General features: G+C 36.5%; 1 protein-coding gene across 1 annotated transcript; it reads right to left on the reverse strand.

Moving 5' to 3' along the window:
* Positions 1-1695: 1695 nt before the first annotated feature.
* LOC113072723 (aminopeptidase N-like) lies at positions 1696-6455 on the reverse strand. Its single transcript, XM_026245689.1, has 18 exons — positions 6387-6455; positions 5975-6101; positions 5732-5886; positions 5512-5625; positions 4928-5071; positions 4785-4850; positions 4596-4661; positions 4254-4426; positions 4070-4146; positions 3828-3961; positions 3679-3734; positions 3407-3554; positions 3186-3277; positions 2958-3068; positions 2668-2835; positions 2439-2579; positions 2249-2330; positions 1696-2099 (listed from the first exon to the last, which is right to left on the reverse strand). Exons 1-18 carry the CDS (start codon positions 6453-6455, stop codon positions 1950-1952), a joined length of 2073 nt encoding a protein of 690 aa, XP_026101474.1. The 3' UTR covers positions 1696-1949.
* Between the last annotated feature and the right edge of the window lie 11401 nt (positions 6456-17856).

Below are 17856 nucleotides of genomic sequence, written 5' to 3' on the forward strand. Positions count from 1 at the left end.
TTATATTGTTTTCAAACCAGTAATCAAAACATAAAGATTTATTTTTGTACAAGATGTCTTTGTTGTTCCAAATTTAGTACCTCCTTGGTGAGAAATTATGTTTGTAGGCCAGAGTCCATGCCATAAGAGCTTGTTTATGAATTTTTGCAAGCTTCATCTGTATTTTTGTAATTGAATAATTGCACTTCAACAATAATTCTAGGTCACCCAATTGCTTGAACAAATAGTTGGGAAAGGAGTTCCAAATACTGTCTTTATTTTTAAAATTTTGAATAAGCCTATTTATTTTAAATACATTGTTTTACGTATCATAACTCAACACATCTAGACCACCATGATCTTTGGAGTTGCATAAAATTTATTTTCTCAGGTAATGAGGTCTTGTTTTTCCAGATAAAATCAATAAGCATTTTATCCAATTGCTTGGTAACTTTAGGAAGAATATCCAATGATAAGGATGTATAGATCTGGAAATACCTTCAGCTTTTGACAGAAGTACCTGCCCCTGAATTGACAAATCACTAAACCTCTTACTAGATTTAGTAATAATTGGATTGAAATTTAAATCACTACGCAAATATTAATCTTTACATATAACAAATCCCAGACATGTTACTTGGTTTTTAATTGGAATATTATGGAAATAATAATAATAATAGTAATAATAATAATAATAAAACATTTGTTGAGAGGAAACAGAACTGATTTATTCATATTCATTCTTAAACCTGATACTTCTGAAAATTATTTTATAGAGATAACTGCTTTAATGATTTCATGCAAATCTTTTACAAATAATGTAGTGTCTTCGGCAAACTGACACAACTTAAAAGTTCTCCCTAATGAAGCAATTCCTTGAAAATCACTTTTTTTATGTGAAGGGCCATTATTTGACTTGTGAAAATCAATAAAAATAAAACTATCATCTAAAATTAATTCATTGTAGTCTACAATATTTAAAAACAATCTTATATGTTATTCTAATGTGTCAACATTCGCCATGGAAATGTATTCCTAATTTGTTTCAATATTTGTAAAAAAAAAAAAAAGTTAAATTATCTATTATTGGTGGCATATGAATTCACAAGAGTGAAATGAGTTTGATCAATGTTAACATGTAATATTACCATTCTACCTAAATTATCAATTTCATGGCTTAGGACCTGACTTCTGAAGTTTCCTTTTAAAATAGCGACCCCTGCAGATTTAGTGGTGCAATGTGAAATGTAATTTCCCCACTGACTTTTCATCAGTTTTTCACAGGCATAAGTTTCTTGCACAAAATAATAATAATAAAATAGGATTTTTCTAGTTCCGTATCTCTTATCTTATTGAAAATGATCTCCATCTAGTATATTCTAAAAAGTAACAAGTTATACTTTGTTTACCGACTGTTGCTCTCGATTTCGAAAGAAAAGGATAATTTGCTTCTCTGAATCAGCATGCATTGTTTTCAGCGTTCCGTTCATTTTAAGCGTAGCCACAATTTGCATATGCTCTGTAACTGTCATTATTCTACTATACAAAATATTAACACAGCAACGATAGACAATACTTTTATTTTACAATTCTGTAACTTTCTACAGAGACTACAGCGAATATAACGTCCTATGTTTAAGCAAAAAATTTTATTGTAGTATGCATTCAAAAGTATACAGAATGATGTCAACAACAATGTCAGATTCTTCATAGAAATATTTTAAACTTTAAGTTTATTTTTATATGATACAACAGAAGAGTAGAGTGCCATATGACCATGTTGTGGTTCCTTCAGAGTATGTATATGATTACAGAACAAATCAAAATGTAACAATCAAAATTAACATCATAACAATTTAAATATTTGTAAAGTTTTTTTTCTTTATATACACTGCCCACCTGGTAATGCAATGCAAAAATGTTTCTCTTTATCATTACACATATACACAAAGGTTTTGTCTTTGTGGATTTTAAACAGATTCAGCCATCAGCCAGTCTGAGATTTCTCTCTGGTTTTCAGCCACCCATTTTATATTGGCTTTTGTCTTCTCGATGGCCTGCTCCAGAGCTGCAGTCCCTGATCCAAAGCCGATCTCTGAATCTCTCTTAAACTGCAGAAGCTTTGCACGTTGAAAGATATGAGAGGGGAAAAAAACAAAACAAATTAGACAAGTAGGCTAACCTGTTCAACCTGTTTCAAGCATCTTCACATGAGTTTTTGTTTGCAAAATGTTATAGCATTAATTGTGTAGCTATAGAAAATACACACCTGCTCAAGTTCTGATTCAGTTGAAAATGTTTTGGTTATGCCACTTATAAGGCTGGCAAAGTTAAAAGACCCCACACCGTACCTAGGGACACAAATTCATTCTGTTCACCACATAACTGCATTTATTTCAATTCATTAAAATGTTGCAGTTATCTTGTATATGAGGATTTGTGTTGTTCATAAAGCTCACTCTGTGAACATATACACCCAGTTCTTCCTGACAAAATCCCAAGCCAATGTCTGACCATCCGGGTTGCTGGATATATACACAATAACAGAGGAAGCGTCCTGTTTACGGATCATCGATGCGTCAAGCGTGTATCCAAGGTACCTATATTTATGACAATTCAAATGAAAATATCTAAAGTTATTCCTTTGAAAAGATGCTATTTGTTCCCAAAGAACAATATATTTCAAACCTTTTTAAAAGTGTGGTATCCTTTGCACAAGCCAGGGCTGAAATGAGTTTATCAGCTTCTATTCCGATGGTGGCGTTCTTAAACATCAGCCAGCCAAAGTCCCACTCGGCAGTGCCACCTGAGGCAATAGCACTGCAGTACACTGCAGACCTTAAATTGGGGTGAATTCTGGAAAAAAAGAGATCTGAATTAGATATATGTAATAATGTGGACTGATTTTTTTCCCTGCAGTATATAACATTGGATTGCTTGGCTAGAAGACCAAATACTGAGTGCTCTAATAAACTCACGGGTTGTGGTTTGCTTGGTCCATCCACTGTTTGTACCAGCCTTTAGTGAGATTTTTACACTCATCTACACCAGTGCTGCAGGCAAATCTAATGGCATTAACTTGATTGTACCTACACAAGGAAAAAAAATATAAATACATGCCAATTATTTAATTGGAATAGTTAATTGCAACAAAATTTTGAATGAGATTTCATTATTGATTACAAAAATAGTTATGGATCACTTACTGGTCTGTATGGCCAGTGGGCACATGCGACCAATTTTCGGTAATAGTCTTAAAATGTTCAAAAAGGGGGGTCACCTGCTTCCTGGTGTAGTTCTACAACAACAACAAAAACTGCTAAATTCATATTACTACTACTCTGAAATCAGCATATACTTTATATATTCAAATAAAAATAAAGTTATGAGTTTCAAATGCTAATATATAAGAATTATTAGAGCAGACCTGTAAGAGTTCATAGACATCAGTTTGTGTAAACATGAGGTACAAATAATCCAGGTTGTTGAGCGCAGACTGCCATGGCATGTATTCTCGTTCTTCAGATAAGTACTTTGTAGTATTTAGGGCTAGAGTGACAGGAATTATCTTTGCCCTTGAAAAAGAGTTATAATAAAGTATGCAACTGATTTAATTCAAATGTGCTTGTACAAATAAATTAAAGTATATATCTAAATAAATTGTACCCCAATTCTCTTTATGTTTTTTTTTTTTTTTACCTTGCAAGATTAAATGCATCATCCACTATCTGAGCTCTGTTGATGACTGGAATGACCTTTAATAAAATGAACAAAAAAAAGTGATAATTGTCGTGTAATTTTTATTCTATACTGGGTCTGTGATTTCAATCACATGTCTGTGTCTTTACCGTATGGTTCTCTGTCAGTTGATTCAGAAGACGCTCCCAGTTCTCAGTGTCATAGTTTACTCTGTAATATCCAGTAATGTTCAGATTCACCAGCACCCATTCATTTCCAGTTGCCTTCATATCAGAGTGATAAACTGCATATGAAAAGACAATCATGTTAACCTATTTATTTTTTTAAAAATTATGAGCTTGTCCCAGTCATACGTACAAATAACAGCGTAAAACTTATTTTGTGTTCCTACCAGTTTTTTCTGTGAGCCAAAAGCGTGACTGTTCCACCTCTGCCTTCATCCAGTTGATGGGTACAATCCATTCATAACTTTAAAATAAAATAAAAATAGACATAACACACACACACACACACACAAAACAGATCTAAAAACAACAAATCCTGTTCAGGTAGCTTAGGCATGTATTTAAACCTACTTGAATGGAGACTGCCTCTGTAAGGAAGACTCAGGATCCAGAAGGAAGTGCATCTGAGAGACCTGGCCTGTCGTAGTGTTGATCAAGACCACCGGGAAGCCCATCTGAAGAACCCAGCGGTCCATGATTTTTTTGACACTTAATGGAAGAACTGTTCCACTCACATCAACAGCCTAGATGTGGTAAATGAGAGTGATTATTCAGCCACTAGATGGAAGTACTGGCAAACTTTTTGAGTTAGTTGGGATTTAGTCATTTGTGGTAGGCCTCAATTTTAATCTAATAATTTACCTGTTTAAAATTAGTATGAGATTACAGGTTTTTATTTCTGATGCAACTCACAGTTTGAAGGTGGTTCCACAGATCCTCACCGACTGTATTTTGATAGGCGAACATGGTGAGATATGTCTTTTAGAGAGAAAAATATCAGCAGATTCAAAACAAAACAAAAAAAAAAATATATATATATATATGATGTAAAGTAACTGTAATTTAATGTAAAGTAACTGTATACATTTGTAATTTGCTCACATTTAGTCCTTGCACGAACACAGACTCAGTAAGGAAGTCTGACAGCATTCTCAACACCGACGCCCCCTGCAGGTTAGAGAAAAGAGTTTGATACTAGTAATAATCAATGGATTTTAAAGTGAAGGTTATCGAACGTACAGCACCTTGCTGTAGGAGATTGTATCAAACTGCTCGGTGATCTGCTCTGGTTTTATAATATCTTCCTCCTTCGAAGACAGGGGATGGGAGGAGGCCAGAGCATCCACAGCAAAAGCACGGTGTACGTCTTTAAGGATGATCAAGTCTTTCTGTGAGAGCGATAATTGAGAAAGACAATAATAATTACGATAGAGTGCAAATAAATGTTTTTTTTTCTCTAAATCTTCTCAAATGTGTACAATGTTGATTTTTTATAATTTGTTTTTTTTTTTTCTTGATTTTTTTTCTTCCAAATCCTAGGTGACGTAAGCGACGCGGGAATTTTATTATTTATTCTGTTAGTGTGGAGACAAGTCACAGAAACCAAGATGTGTGGGCGAAGGTAGTAGTATACGTGTTTACTTCAAATATTTAGCGGCTAAGCGCCTGTTTTGTCATATGAACATGAAATTTGTTTTTATGGAATAACACAAAGTACATTTTAAAAGATGTAAATTAAAGTTCATGCCTGGTAAATGTTGTTTTAGTTGACCAACCATTGGAAGGTGCAGTAAAGCCATTAAAAGTTCATTAGTTTGTGAACACTCACCACTTCCCAGGACGATTCAGCAAAGTCTGCACCAAGATATGATACATAAGACGCGAAACCTTCATTTAACCAAACTTCATTCCACCACTTTAGAGTCACAAGGTTGCCAAACCACTGACCAAGAACACAAACAAACAAGTCATAATATGATTATTTTACACATTTTATAGTTATTTAAAACCATTAACGTTATATATCATATTTTTATAAATGAGAGTACCATGTGTGCCAGTTCATGGGCTATAATGGTGGCCGTTCTCTCTTTGTTTGCATTGGAGGAGATGACTGGATCATATAGAAGGTTTGTCTCCCTGTACGTCACCAGACCCCAATTCTCCATCGCCCCAAAGTAAAAATCAGGCAGGGCAATCTGGTCTTCAAGGTCGAGAATTAAAAATGCTTGCTTATTATTTTTTACCCCAGGCAATAATTTCCAAGAGATGATTTGGATGTGTAAACATACCTGATTTTGAAAGTGGATATGGTACACTGTAATAGTTTTCAAAAAACTTGAGGATTGGCCCAGTTATACTCAAGGCATAATCACCATGGCCGTCTTCGATGGCTTTCTTACGGGCCCATATTTGTATCTGTTCAGAGCAAACATCATTTAGTCATATGCACCATGAGTAAATATGCTGTAAGGCACACTTTGTGGTCAATAAATGTGAGATTTTTATCTTTTAAAACAGCCGTACAGTTCTTGGAGTTGGCAAACAAAAATGTTAAAGATTTACAATTGATGTTAACAGAGGAGACAGCACAAACAACATGGATGCTGAAAGGACAAATGTCGGTGTATAGAGTGTATTTGGCAGACAAGAAAGGCCCGAAAAAAGACTTTGTGTGTTACAGATGCAAAGGAAATCATGCACCTGAGGAATGCTGGTTTGTGAGTGAACTCTGTCGTAAACGTGTGAAGCGTGGACACATAAAACGAGCATGAAGGACAAAGAGTGGTCAGAGAGGAAACAGAGAAAGGTAGAAGGTCATTTTTAGTCAAAGAGGAGGAAGTGAGTGATGTAGAGTATGCAAGTGACATCAATACAATTTACAGTTTATCTCAAAACCTACCTAAAGTGGCTTCTATCACACAAAAGTTAAAGGTGAATGGCATGGAAGTGGAGTTTGAAGTTGACTCAGGATGTGGTGTCACAATAATCAGCAAGGAACAATACTTTGTAAAAGCTTTGGATGCTTTGGAAAAGAACAGAAATGCCAGAGTGGAGGTCATGCAATATGAACTTGAAGACATATAGGTGAGAAGATGGGGGTTCTGGGACAGGTAACAGGAAGAGTGACATACCAGGAAGTAGAAAAGAAAACTGGTAATGGGCCTAGTAGAAGGGCCAGGGCCAAATTTGTTGGGCCGTGGCTGGCTAAGAGACTTGGGTTGCTGCCACAACTGGTAAATAAAGTAACAATGACTCCAGCTGTAAAGTTGTCAGACAGGCACACTGAAGTGTTCAGAGAAGAGGTGGGACAGCTTAAGGGCACTACAGTGAACATGTTAACCCTGAAGCCCAGCCACGATTCTATAAGCCTCAGCATTTACCTTTCACAGTAAAACCCCTGGTGGAGGCAGAGCTTCAAAGACTGGTGGAAGAGAAAATTATAGAACCAGTACAGTTTTCAGAATGGGCAGCATCCATTGTACCTGTGAGGAAGCAAGATGGCTCCATTCGAATTTGTAGGGATTATAAACTCACAGTCAACAGAGCATCCAGTGTGGAACAATATCCTATTCCTAAAGTGGATGATTTGTTTGTACAGTTAGCTGGAGGACATAAATTCCCAAAGCTGGACATGAGTCATGCATATAAGCAGATCATGCTTGACCCAAGTGCAAAGAAATTTGTCACTATCAATACGCACAAAGGACTGTACACTTATTGTATGCTACCATTTGGAGTAGTGTCAAGCCCAGCCATCTTCCAATGCACCATGGAAGGAATCTTGCAAAACATGCCACACGTCACGGTTTATTTGGATGACATTTTAGTCACAGGGACTAGTGATGAAGAACATCTAAGGAACCTAGACAAGGTATTGTCTAGACTAAAAAGAAGCGGGCTGAGGTTGAAACGAAACAAGAGTGAGTTTCTTGGAGAGGAGGTGGTATTTCTAGGCTACAAAATCAGTGCTGAAGGTATGCGATCCAGGAAGCCCCCACGCCGCAGTCTGTGAGTGAATTGAAGGCTTATTTAGGCTTGTTGAACTATAACCATAAGTTTGTGCCTAGCCTATCCACCTTGTTAGCACCATTACATGCATTGATGAGGAAGGAGACAAAATGTACATTGGGCTCCGAACAAAAAGAAGCCTTTTAGAAGTCAAAAGATTTTCTGCAGTCGTTAGCCATACTAGTGCATTATGACATAAAGAACCCGCTCATTCTGGCTTGTGATGCTTCCCCATATGGGGTTGGAGCCGTGTTGCACACAGGATGGAGGATGGAACAGAGCGGCCGATCGGGTTTGTGTCACGAACACTGAATGCAGTTGAGAAGAACTACTCTCAGTTAGAGAAGGAAGGTCTAGCTGTCATCTTTGGTGTGAAGAAATTCCACACATACTTGTATGGGAGGCAGTTCACCATTGTAACAGATCACATACCATTGATTTCATTATTTAATGAAATGAGAGAAGTGCCACAAATGGCACATATACAGAGATGAGCTGTGACATTGGGTGGATACGAATACAATTGTCTACAAAGCTGGCAAGGAACATCAAAATGCTGATGGACTTAGCAGACTGCCTTTAACAGAGACAGGAGTAGAGACTCCAGCGGAGGAAGAAAGAGTGCTCCTACTTGAAGAAAATTATGTGCCCCTTGTCAAAGCAGAACAAGTGAGGAAATGGACAGACAAAGATGCATTTTTAGCTTGAGTGTGAGAGTATCTGCGCAAAGGATGGCCAAAGAGAAAGGATGAGTCCATTTTTGGTGTATATACTAAGAAACAGAAGGAACTCAGTGTACAGGGAGGCTGTGTTCTGTGAGGTGCGTGAGAGAATTACACATCAATCACCCTGGAATAACCCGAATGAAAGGTTTGGCACGAAGTTACATGTGGTGGCCACAGATGGATGCGTAAATAGAAGGCATGGTAAAACCTTGTGCCACATGCCAAGAGAATAGAATTTCTCCACCCTGTGCACCTTTACATCTGTGGGAGGTGCCGAATCTGCCATGGAGAAGAATGCACATTGATTATGCTGGTCCAGGGTTAGGGAGAATGTTTTTGATCATAGTGGATGCCTACTCTAAATGGCCCGAAATGGCACCAAACACATCACCATAGCACCGTATCATGCAGCTTCTAATGGACTGGCTGAACGAGCGGTGCAAACGTTCAAAAGTCTAATGATGAAGTGGACAAGTGATTCCACTGAAACAAAGCTGGTACAGTAAAACTGTTCAGTAACAGGATCACACCACAGTTGATGACTGGGAAATCTCCTGCGGAAATGTTGTGTGGAAGAAAACTACGGTTTACCTTGGATCTCATCCACCCGGAAAAGTCAAGTACAGGAAAAACAGATGAAGCTAAAATTTTACCATGATCGACATGCTAAAAAGAGACATGTGACTTAAGGTGACCAAGTGTACACTAAGAACTTTGGTTCAGGGCCTATCTGGATTCCTGGGACAGTTCAGAAACAGACAGGACCAGTGTCTTGTACTGTTGCACTTGGAAATGGTCAGATGGTGTGCCGGAAGATAGAGCAAGTGAGGAACAGGTATTTTGTGCCTGCAGAGGAAACTTTGGAGTTGGAGGAAACATCTATGAAAGAGGGGAAGGTCAGCTGTGGGTGTTACACTTCCCAAAGACACTAATATGGAGCAGACAGAGGAAACGACTAAGGTGGTGTTAAGATCAGGAACTCCTGTGTTGAAAGGCCATTTATAGTTAAGCTGGTCGACGAGACAGAAGAAGTCTGCTACATGTAATCCTTCAGCACATACAGAGAATTGAAACTGCATTAATCTCAGACCCTTTGTGCAAAAAGAAAACACTAAACACTAATGGTAAAATGTAAAAATACAAATAAATACAACTATACAAATATACAAGTAAAGACATGAAAAAAAGGCATACAAAAAAAAAGGTACCGGTAGATAGATAGATAAAGACTGCTATCTGTGAGAAAGTTGGGAGAGAGTTGAGCTTCCTGACAGCCTGATCAAGTCAAGTCAAGTTAAGATTTATTGTCATTCCGCTGCATGTGTGAACATACACTGGTACGGAATGTTGTGTCTCGCAGGATCATGGTGCTACATAAATAAACATATCACTAGACAAAAGAACAATTCTTAGACCTACATAGCTAACTATCTGAAGTGTAATCTAACTATACATATACTACAAATATTTGACTATATATACGCATAACCTAAGACAGACTATCCAAGTACTTACATAATTACTTACATAATAACTGTGCATGATATTGTGCAAAAGTGGTACTCAAGGTCAAGAAGCAAGTTGTGCAGTATGATTTGTGGTGCATTCACATGTAAACATTTGTGATATCTTATTAAGTGATATTCTTATTAAATATGTGAGTGTTTAGAAGAAGGTGTCTGGTGCATATAGAGAAAAAAGAGTGTGTTTTTCTACAGGTGGTTTGTCCAGCCCCCTCACCTGTGTGTAGCACACTCAGAATTGCACAATGTTCTTGAGATTTTCAACAGTTTCCATATGGTGTGGTGGGATGGGGAGAAAGAGGATCCTGGTTTCAGGTGGTAGGGTTGTGGATGAGGTTTTTCATCCATGTATTTTGTTTGCTTTTATAGTTTTGTTGGATGTTTGGAAACCTGAATAAACCAATTTAGATTAAGAAACAAGAAGATGCGTGTAGATACTTTACTGACACAAATTTTCATCAAGCGCTGGAATTTACACAAAATTTTACGCCATGTATAGACACATTTAACCTCCCCATGCTCATCATTTGTCACACCGGTCATCAGAATCATTGTTTTGTAGAATAAAAAATGTCTTGGTATTGCAGAGTACATTGCACAGTATTGACACCAGCATTTCAGGCAAGAGTCAGCAATAAGCTAGATTTTAAGTGAGATCAAGAAAATGCTTGAACTGATACGTGAATGCAATATACTGTACGTCTCCATAAAAACAATCCATAAGTGTGAATGCAAGTAACAGGCAATGAGTCAACGAGCATAATATTAAGAAGAAGATCTTATTATTTCACAACAACCTTTTGGTCCAACCACTGAAAGTAAAATAGTGATCGTGAAAATAAATCTGATCATTCTGGCTGCAGTTTTCAGTGCAATGGCAGTAAACAAACTCTCAACTCTCAAAGTTTTGGAGTGAAAAGGACATTAATGCAAAGATAAGTGAACTGAACTTTACATCCTATTTTTTTCCATGGGGCCCTTTGGCATCCACAGGGTCACTGGAATCACTTCTTTGAAAAATAAAATAAAATGAAATTTAAGTGTTTGTTTGTTTATTTATATAGCACAATTTAATGCAACTCATATTGCCCAAAGGGCTTTACAATCACAAGTTAAACAGAAAAAAAGAGAAGAAAAAAAAACAAGAAAATGACAGAGGTAGTTATATCCACATCACATAAACAGGGCCGTTTGAAGGAATTTGGGGGCCCGACCCCCACACGCACGCAAAGCCTACAGGAACTACAGCATAGCCATACAGTTTAAGTTCACCCACACTTTATGTAAATAAAAAAGGTTTACAGTGCAAATACTGCTTGAAAAAATAGTTTGGTGGGAATTCAATAGTGATTTGCACTGTTTTTGTTTTCTAATAATATGACAGCACACACTTATCAGTTTAAACTCTTGGCTGTGCAGAATATCAGCTATAATTATAGAGCTTGTGGTACCTTGGCTATATAGAGGAAACATCAGCACTGAGAAGTGATGCATCTGTTAATGATGAGGATGAAGATGATGGTGTAGCTGGGAAAATAATTGAAAAAAAATTCTGAAATTACCTGTGAAGTAAGTTTTACCATTTCACTGTTAGCATATTGACAGAGGTCACTATTAACAGCTAAGGGGTGCGTTTCCCAAAACCATAGTTGATAAGTTAGATGGTAGACACTTTGTAATAACAATCATTAATAGATGGTAAATTGATAGTTAATTAATCTTTGTCATTTAACTGTTAGCAAACAGTATTTTTACTTATTATAAAGTTTACCGAAATATTTAAGATATGTTAACATTTCTGTATTTTGATATTAGAAGGGAAGGGATGCAGGCAGCTGCTTTCACTGCCAATGCTTAAAAACAACCCAAGCCTGATGCACGGAATTTATTATGTGGTTTTCATAACCCCCATTTGGTAAATAGATTATCACGGTGGAATAGTATAGCATGCTATTTGCTATGCCACTTTCATCTAGGGCTGTAGCTTTCAAATTTGTTAGTAATCGAGAATTCTACCAAAAATTCCATCGATTAATCGAGTAATCTGATAAAATGTGTTTTTGCTTATTAATATTAATTATGTAAGAGAAAATAAGACTCCTGGGTCTCTTAAAATGAACAACTAAGTTTCCTTTTTTAGAACATTTTTATTGTATTATTTTTAAATGCATAGAATGCAATGCATACATCAAAAATAAACATTTAATTATTATCCATCGTTTCTTTGTCTGTACTTGTACTGTGAACAATGACAATAACGTTTACAGATGAATTAAGTGCATTTAAGTCCCATTCAGTTGGGGTTTTAAATAAAGCATTTTCTGATATGCACATTAAACATTAAACACAAAACATTAATTTAATTTATATTTTAATTATTGAAATTTGAGCAAACTTAGCTTTTTGGTAAACAATGGGGATTTACTATTAAAAATAAAACATGGAAGAAATTTTGTGTGATTAAACCTTCAAAAAAAAAAAACATTAGATTTTTTTTAATAGTAGGCTATGTACATTCTGCTGAACAATAGTAGGCTAATACATCTATGGCAAATACTTGTCTAAAACAGAACTTTTACTCAAATCAAACGGTCAAATGCTCATGAAGTGACTGTCAGAGCAGTTCTGGAGATGTTGTTCATGTGTTCTTGTCTTATTTAGTGAGACAGCAGACGCTGAAATTACCGCGAGCGTCAGGTGCGCTTCAGAGTGTGTTAATAAAGGCTATTTTTTTTAAACCGGGTCCCAGAGTGGATAAATTTGAAAACGCCGTCTTTGCATTTTCGTCTGGACGGCTAATCCGTATATTTCCTGAAACGATGACGTCATCAGCCCACGTCTCCCCCTAGTCAGACAGCTCTACGTCACGTAACAGCAACAAAAACATGAACAAACACTGAACAATTGTCTTTTTATTAACTAACATTAATACTGATTAATAAATGTATTGTTCTATGTTCGTTTGTGTACCACGCGCAAGGTTTATGAGCATAGTCCAAGTCTTCTTCTCTGTTTTTAGTGTATCTCTGTGGCAGAATTACAGCGCCACATACTGGTCTGGGATGTATACTACATCATTTTGCGGTTTCGTGTGGATGCGGATATTTCTTGAGACGAGGAAAAAAAAAGATCGGATTGGGGTAAGCCCCCTCTCCGTGTGGACTTAATATTTACAGATATTAGTCCACCACGTGAGATCACGTGGTTGGCTGGCTGTGTCTTCCAACATCAATGAAGCACTAAATGCACTTTCTCCTCTAATGTATGTTGCAAGCCCCGTCAAAGTATGAGAACCTGAAACAACATATATCTGTTAATTAATTCATCAGTGGGAGGCTCTAGTGTCAATGCATACAAACCTATCACACACACACACACACACGCACGCACGCTAGCAACGTAAAATTAGTGGGTTAGTTTCAAGGTAACTGCGCAATGCTATAATATAAATTAATATTCAAAACAAATTACAACATGCTTCTTCATCAAGTAGGCTATGCGGTGAGACCATACCTGCTAAAACAGAAACCGAAAGCAAAATGAAAGACACAAGCGCCCAGGCCGTGGTCATTTTGCTGTTGACAAAAAAAAAAATCTAGGATAATATTATCCTAGAACATAAATGTAGTTTTTTATAATCACGGAGATTTTAGAAAATTTAAGTTTTGAGAATCATCTTGTGAAATATGCGATGAATCGTTCGACCCTGCCCTAACCGCGACTCTAAAACTTGCTGTGTGGACTTTGCCGCCGCGTGCGCGTGTCCGTTAAATCCAAGAAACTGAATGTTGTCGAATATTCATTTTATGTTTAAGAAGTTGCTCCTGAGCGTCATCGGTGCCAAATTCGGTCAAATACATTACGCAGAACATAAAAAAAAAAAAAAAAAAAAAACATTACGCAGAACACCTGTATGGCTACACCAGTCTTCTTCTACGATTTAATGGCGGTTGACAAGCAAACTTGTGGTGTATTACCGCCACCAACTGGACTGGAGTATGAAGCATTAACGGGAAGGAAGAAAACTAAATAATAATAATAATAATAATAATAATAAATAAATTCCATAAATAAATAAACCAACCGGTAGCATTATTATGAAATTTATATAAGAGTTATTTTGATCCAGATATTGTTGAACAACAACCTCATTAGATTGTTTTCTCTTTCTTAACCATATATTGTAGATGAAAATCTACTTGAGGCAAGGAAGCAACCAAGGAGAAATATTCGGCATTACAACAGAGGGATTAACTGAGATTTCTGCAATACCTAAAATCGTGGGATCTCTAGTTGCTGTCCAACCAAAACTTTGGATTAAATTTTTCCTATATTCCTAGCAATCCTTCAAAATGTGCTTTACTGGATGTAATTCTGAATGCCCTTTTACATTTATCCAATAATTCATAGATTATTTGAATTTTCGTAAAGCTCCCCATTCTATTCATGTTAGACATCCAAGTACATTATTACTGTTTTTTGCACTTATCAATCAACTTCTTGTTATGTGTCTTAAAGGTCAACCTGGAATCCATCCATATTCCTAGATATCTTATATCTAACTTGTTCAAGTACTTGTCCATATAACTTCACTTTTATTTATGGAATATGATTCTTCTTCGCAAAACAAACTAGCTGAGTTTTAGTAATTTTAATATTCACGTTGATAATGCAAATGATACATTAGGACTTGCGTTTACTGACCTAATAAACTCCTTTGGAGTCAAGCAAAATGTCACCGGGCCCACTCATCATTTTAATCATACACTAGATTTAATTATATCGCATGGAATCGATCTTACTGCTATAGATATTGTACCTCAAAGTGATGATATTACAGACCATTTCCTTGCATCGTGCATGCTACGTATAACTGATATTAACTATATGTCGCAGCGTTACCGTCTGGGCAGAACTATTGTTCCAGCCACCAAAGAAAGATTCGCAAATAACCTGCCTGATCTATCTCAACTGCTAATTGTACCCAAAAATACACACGAATTAGACGAAATTACTGACAACATGGGCACTATTTTCTCTAATACATTAGAAGCTGTTGCCCCGATCAAATTGAAAAAAGTTAGAGAAAAACGTACTGTACCATGGTATAACAGTAATACTCACTCTCTCAAGAAATTAACTCGTAGTCTTGAACGCAAATGGAGAAAAACTAACTTAGAAGTTTTTAGAACTGCATGGAAAAACAGTATGTCCAGATATAGACAGGCTCTAAAAACTGCTAGGGCAGAGCATATACACAAACTCATTGAAAATAACCAAAACAATCCAAAGTTTTTATTTAGCACAGTGGCTAAGTTAACAAATTACCAGATGCCACCTGATTCAAATATTCCACCAACGTTAAACAGTAATGACTTCATGAATTTCTTCACTGATAAAATAGATAACATTAGAAATACAATAGCGAATGTAGATTCTACAGCGTCTAACACTTCAGTTTCATCCATCGCACCCAAAGATAAACTGCAGTGCTTTACAACCATAGGACAGGAAGAGCTAAATAAACTTATCACTGTATCTAAACCAACAACATGTTTATTAGATCCTGTACCCATTAAATTACTGAAAGAGCTGTTACCTGTAGCCGAAGAACCGCTTCTCAATATCATAAACTCGTCGTTAACTTTAGGACACGTCCCAAAACCATTCAAGCTGGCGGTTATCAAGCCTCTTATTAAGAAACCAAAACTAGATCCTAGTGTACTGGCAAATTATAGGCCTATTTCAAATCTTCCATTTATGTCTAAAATTTTAGAGAAAGTTGTGTCTGCTCAATTGAGCACCTTCCTGCATAAAAATGATCTGTATGAAGAATTTCAGTCAGGTTTTAGGCCCCACCATAGCACAGAAACTGCACTTGTTCAAATTACAAATGACCTGCTCCTTGCGTCAGACCAAGGCTGCATCTCATTTCTAGTCTTACTTGATCTTAGTGCTGCGTTCGACACCATAGATCATGACATACTCATAGATCGATTACAAAACTATACAGGTATTCAAGGGCAGGCTCTAAGATGGTTTAGATCCTACCTGTCCGATCGCTACCATTTTGTTTACTTAAATGGGGAGTCATCTCATTTATCATCAGTAAAATATGGAGTGCCACAAGGATCCGTCCTAGGTCCCCTTCTATTTTCAATATATATGTTGCCCCTTGGTAATATTATTAGAAAATACGGAATTAGCTTCCACTGTTATGCTGATGATACTCAGCTATATATCTCAACGAGACCAGATGAAACTTCCCAATTATCTAAGCTAACAGAGTGTGTTAAAAATGTAAAAGATTGGATGACACACAATTTTCTCCAATTAAATTCGGATAAGACAGAGATACTAATTATTGGACCAAAAAACACTACACAGAATCTTGTAGATTACAATCTGCAACTAGACGGATGTACTGTTACTTCCTCTACAGTCAGAAATCTGGGTGTTATATTAGACAGCAATTTGTCTTTTGAAAATCATATTTCCAATGTTACAAAAACTGCATTCTTCCATCTTAGAAACATTGCCAAGCTACGAAACATGTTATCTGTTTCTGATGCAGAAAAGCTAGTTCATGCATTCATGACCTCTAGACTGGACTATTGTAATGCACTTCTAGCTGGTTGTCCTGCTTCGTCAATAAACAAGCTACAGGTAGTCCAAAATGCAGCAGCTAGAGTCCTTACCAGGTCAAGAAAATATGATCATATTACCCCAATTTTACAGTCTCTGCACTGGCTACCTATTAAGTTCCGTATCAGTTATAAATTATCATTACTTACCTATAAGACCCTAAATGGTTTAGCTCCAGCGTACCTAACTAGCCTTCTACCACGTTACAACCCATCACGCACCCTAAGGTCACAAAACACTGGACTTTTGGTCGTTCCTAGGATAGCAAAGTCCACTAAAGGAGGTAGAGCTTTCTCACATTTGGCTCCCAAACTCTGGAATAGCCTTCCTGATAATGTTCGGGGTTCAGACACACTCTCTCTGTTTAAATCTAGATTAAAAACACATCTCTTTCGCCAAGCATTCGAATAATGTATCTTTTTAATTGTGAGTGTAGTTGCATCTGTTCAAAGGTGCATTTTTATTCATTAACTTGGGTTAAACTAATTTTACTTTGTTGGATCAGCAGCTATGCTAATGATGTCTGTATTTTGTTTCTATGTTTCGCCACGGGATTTACATCCCATGGTAACTAGGATTTAAACAAGCTCCAGTCTGGATCCAGAACACCTGAGAAGAGATGATGCTGACCCTCAGAGGACCCCAGATGATGCTACCTTGAATCAACAAACAGAACTAACAATTATTGCTAAATGTGTGACTGAATCATATAATAATAACTTAATTAATAATATTGATAGTTCATCGTCTAGCTGACTACGTCTTGTATTATTATTATTATTTTTATTTTTTTCTAAAATCCTGTCAAATGTACACAAACTACTAGCTACTACTAAATATTGTAGAAACATAATTTTCTGTAAAGTTGCTTTGTAACGATTTATTTTGTAAAAAGCGCTATACAAATAAACTTGAATTGAATTGAATAGTAACCGAAAGTCAAAAACTAAATTTTTTAGCCCATTATTCCACTTCATTAACCGCTGATTGTATGACTCTTGTCACATGATATACATTTCGACCCCTTTTCCATATCGCTCCATCGTCAGCATAGAGAGACCTTCCTATATCAATTTTGACATTCTGGAACACATCATTTATCATGATATTAAACAATAGTGGACTGCACACACTTGCTTGTGGAGTACCATTATCCATTTTATATACCCTGGAATATGAAGCCCCAAGTACTATTAAGAAAAAATATTTAATCCAATTAAACATTCTGCCTTCAATTCCTAATTGTTCAAACTTTATTAACAGCCCCTC

The sequence above is a fragment of the Carassius auratus genome, unplaced genomic scaffold (genome assembly GCF_003368295.1).
Source record: "Carassius auratus strain Wakin unplaced genomic scaffold, ASM336829v1 scaf_tig00010005, whole genome shotgun sequence".
Lineage (NCBI taxonomy): Eukaryota > Metazoa > Chordata > Actinopteri > Cypriniformes > Cyprinidae > Carassius > Carassius auratus.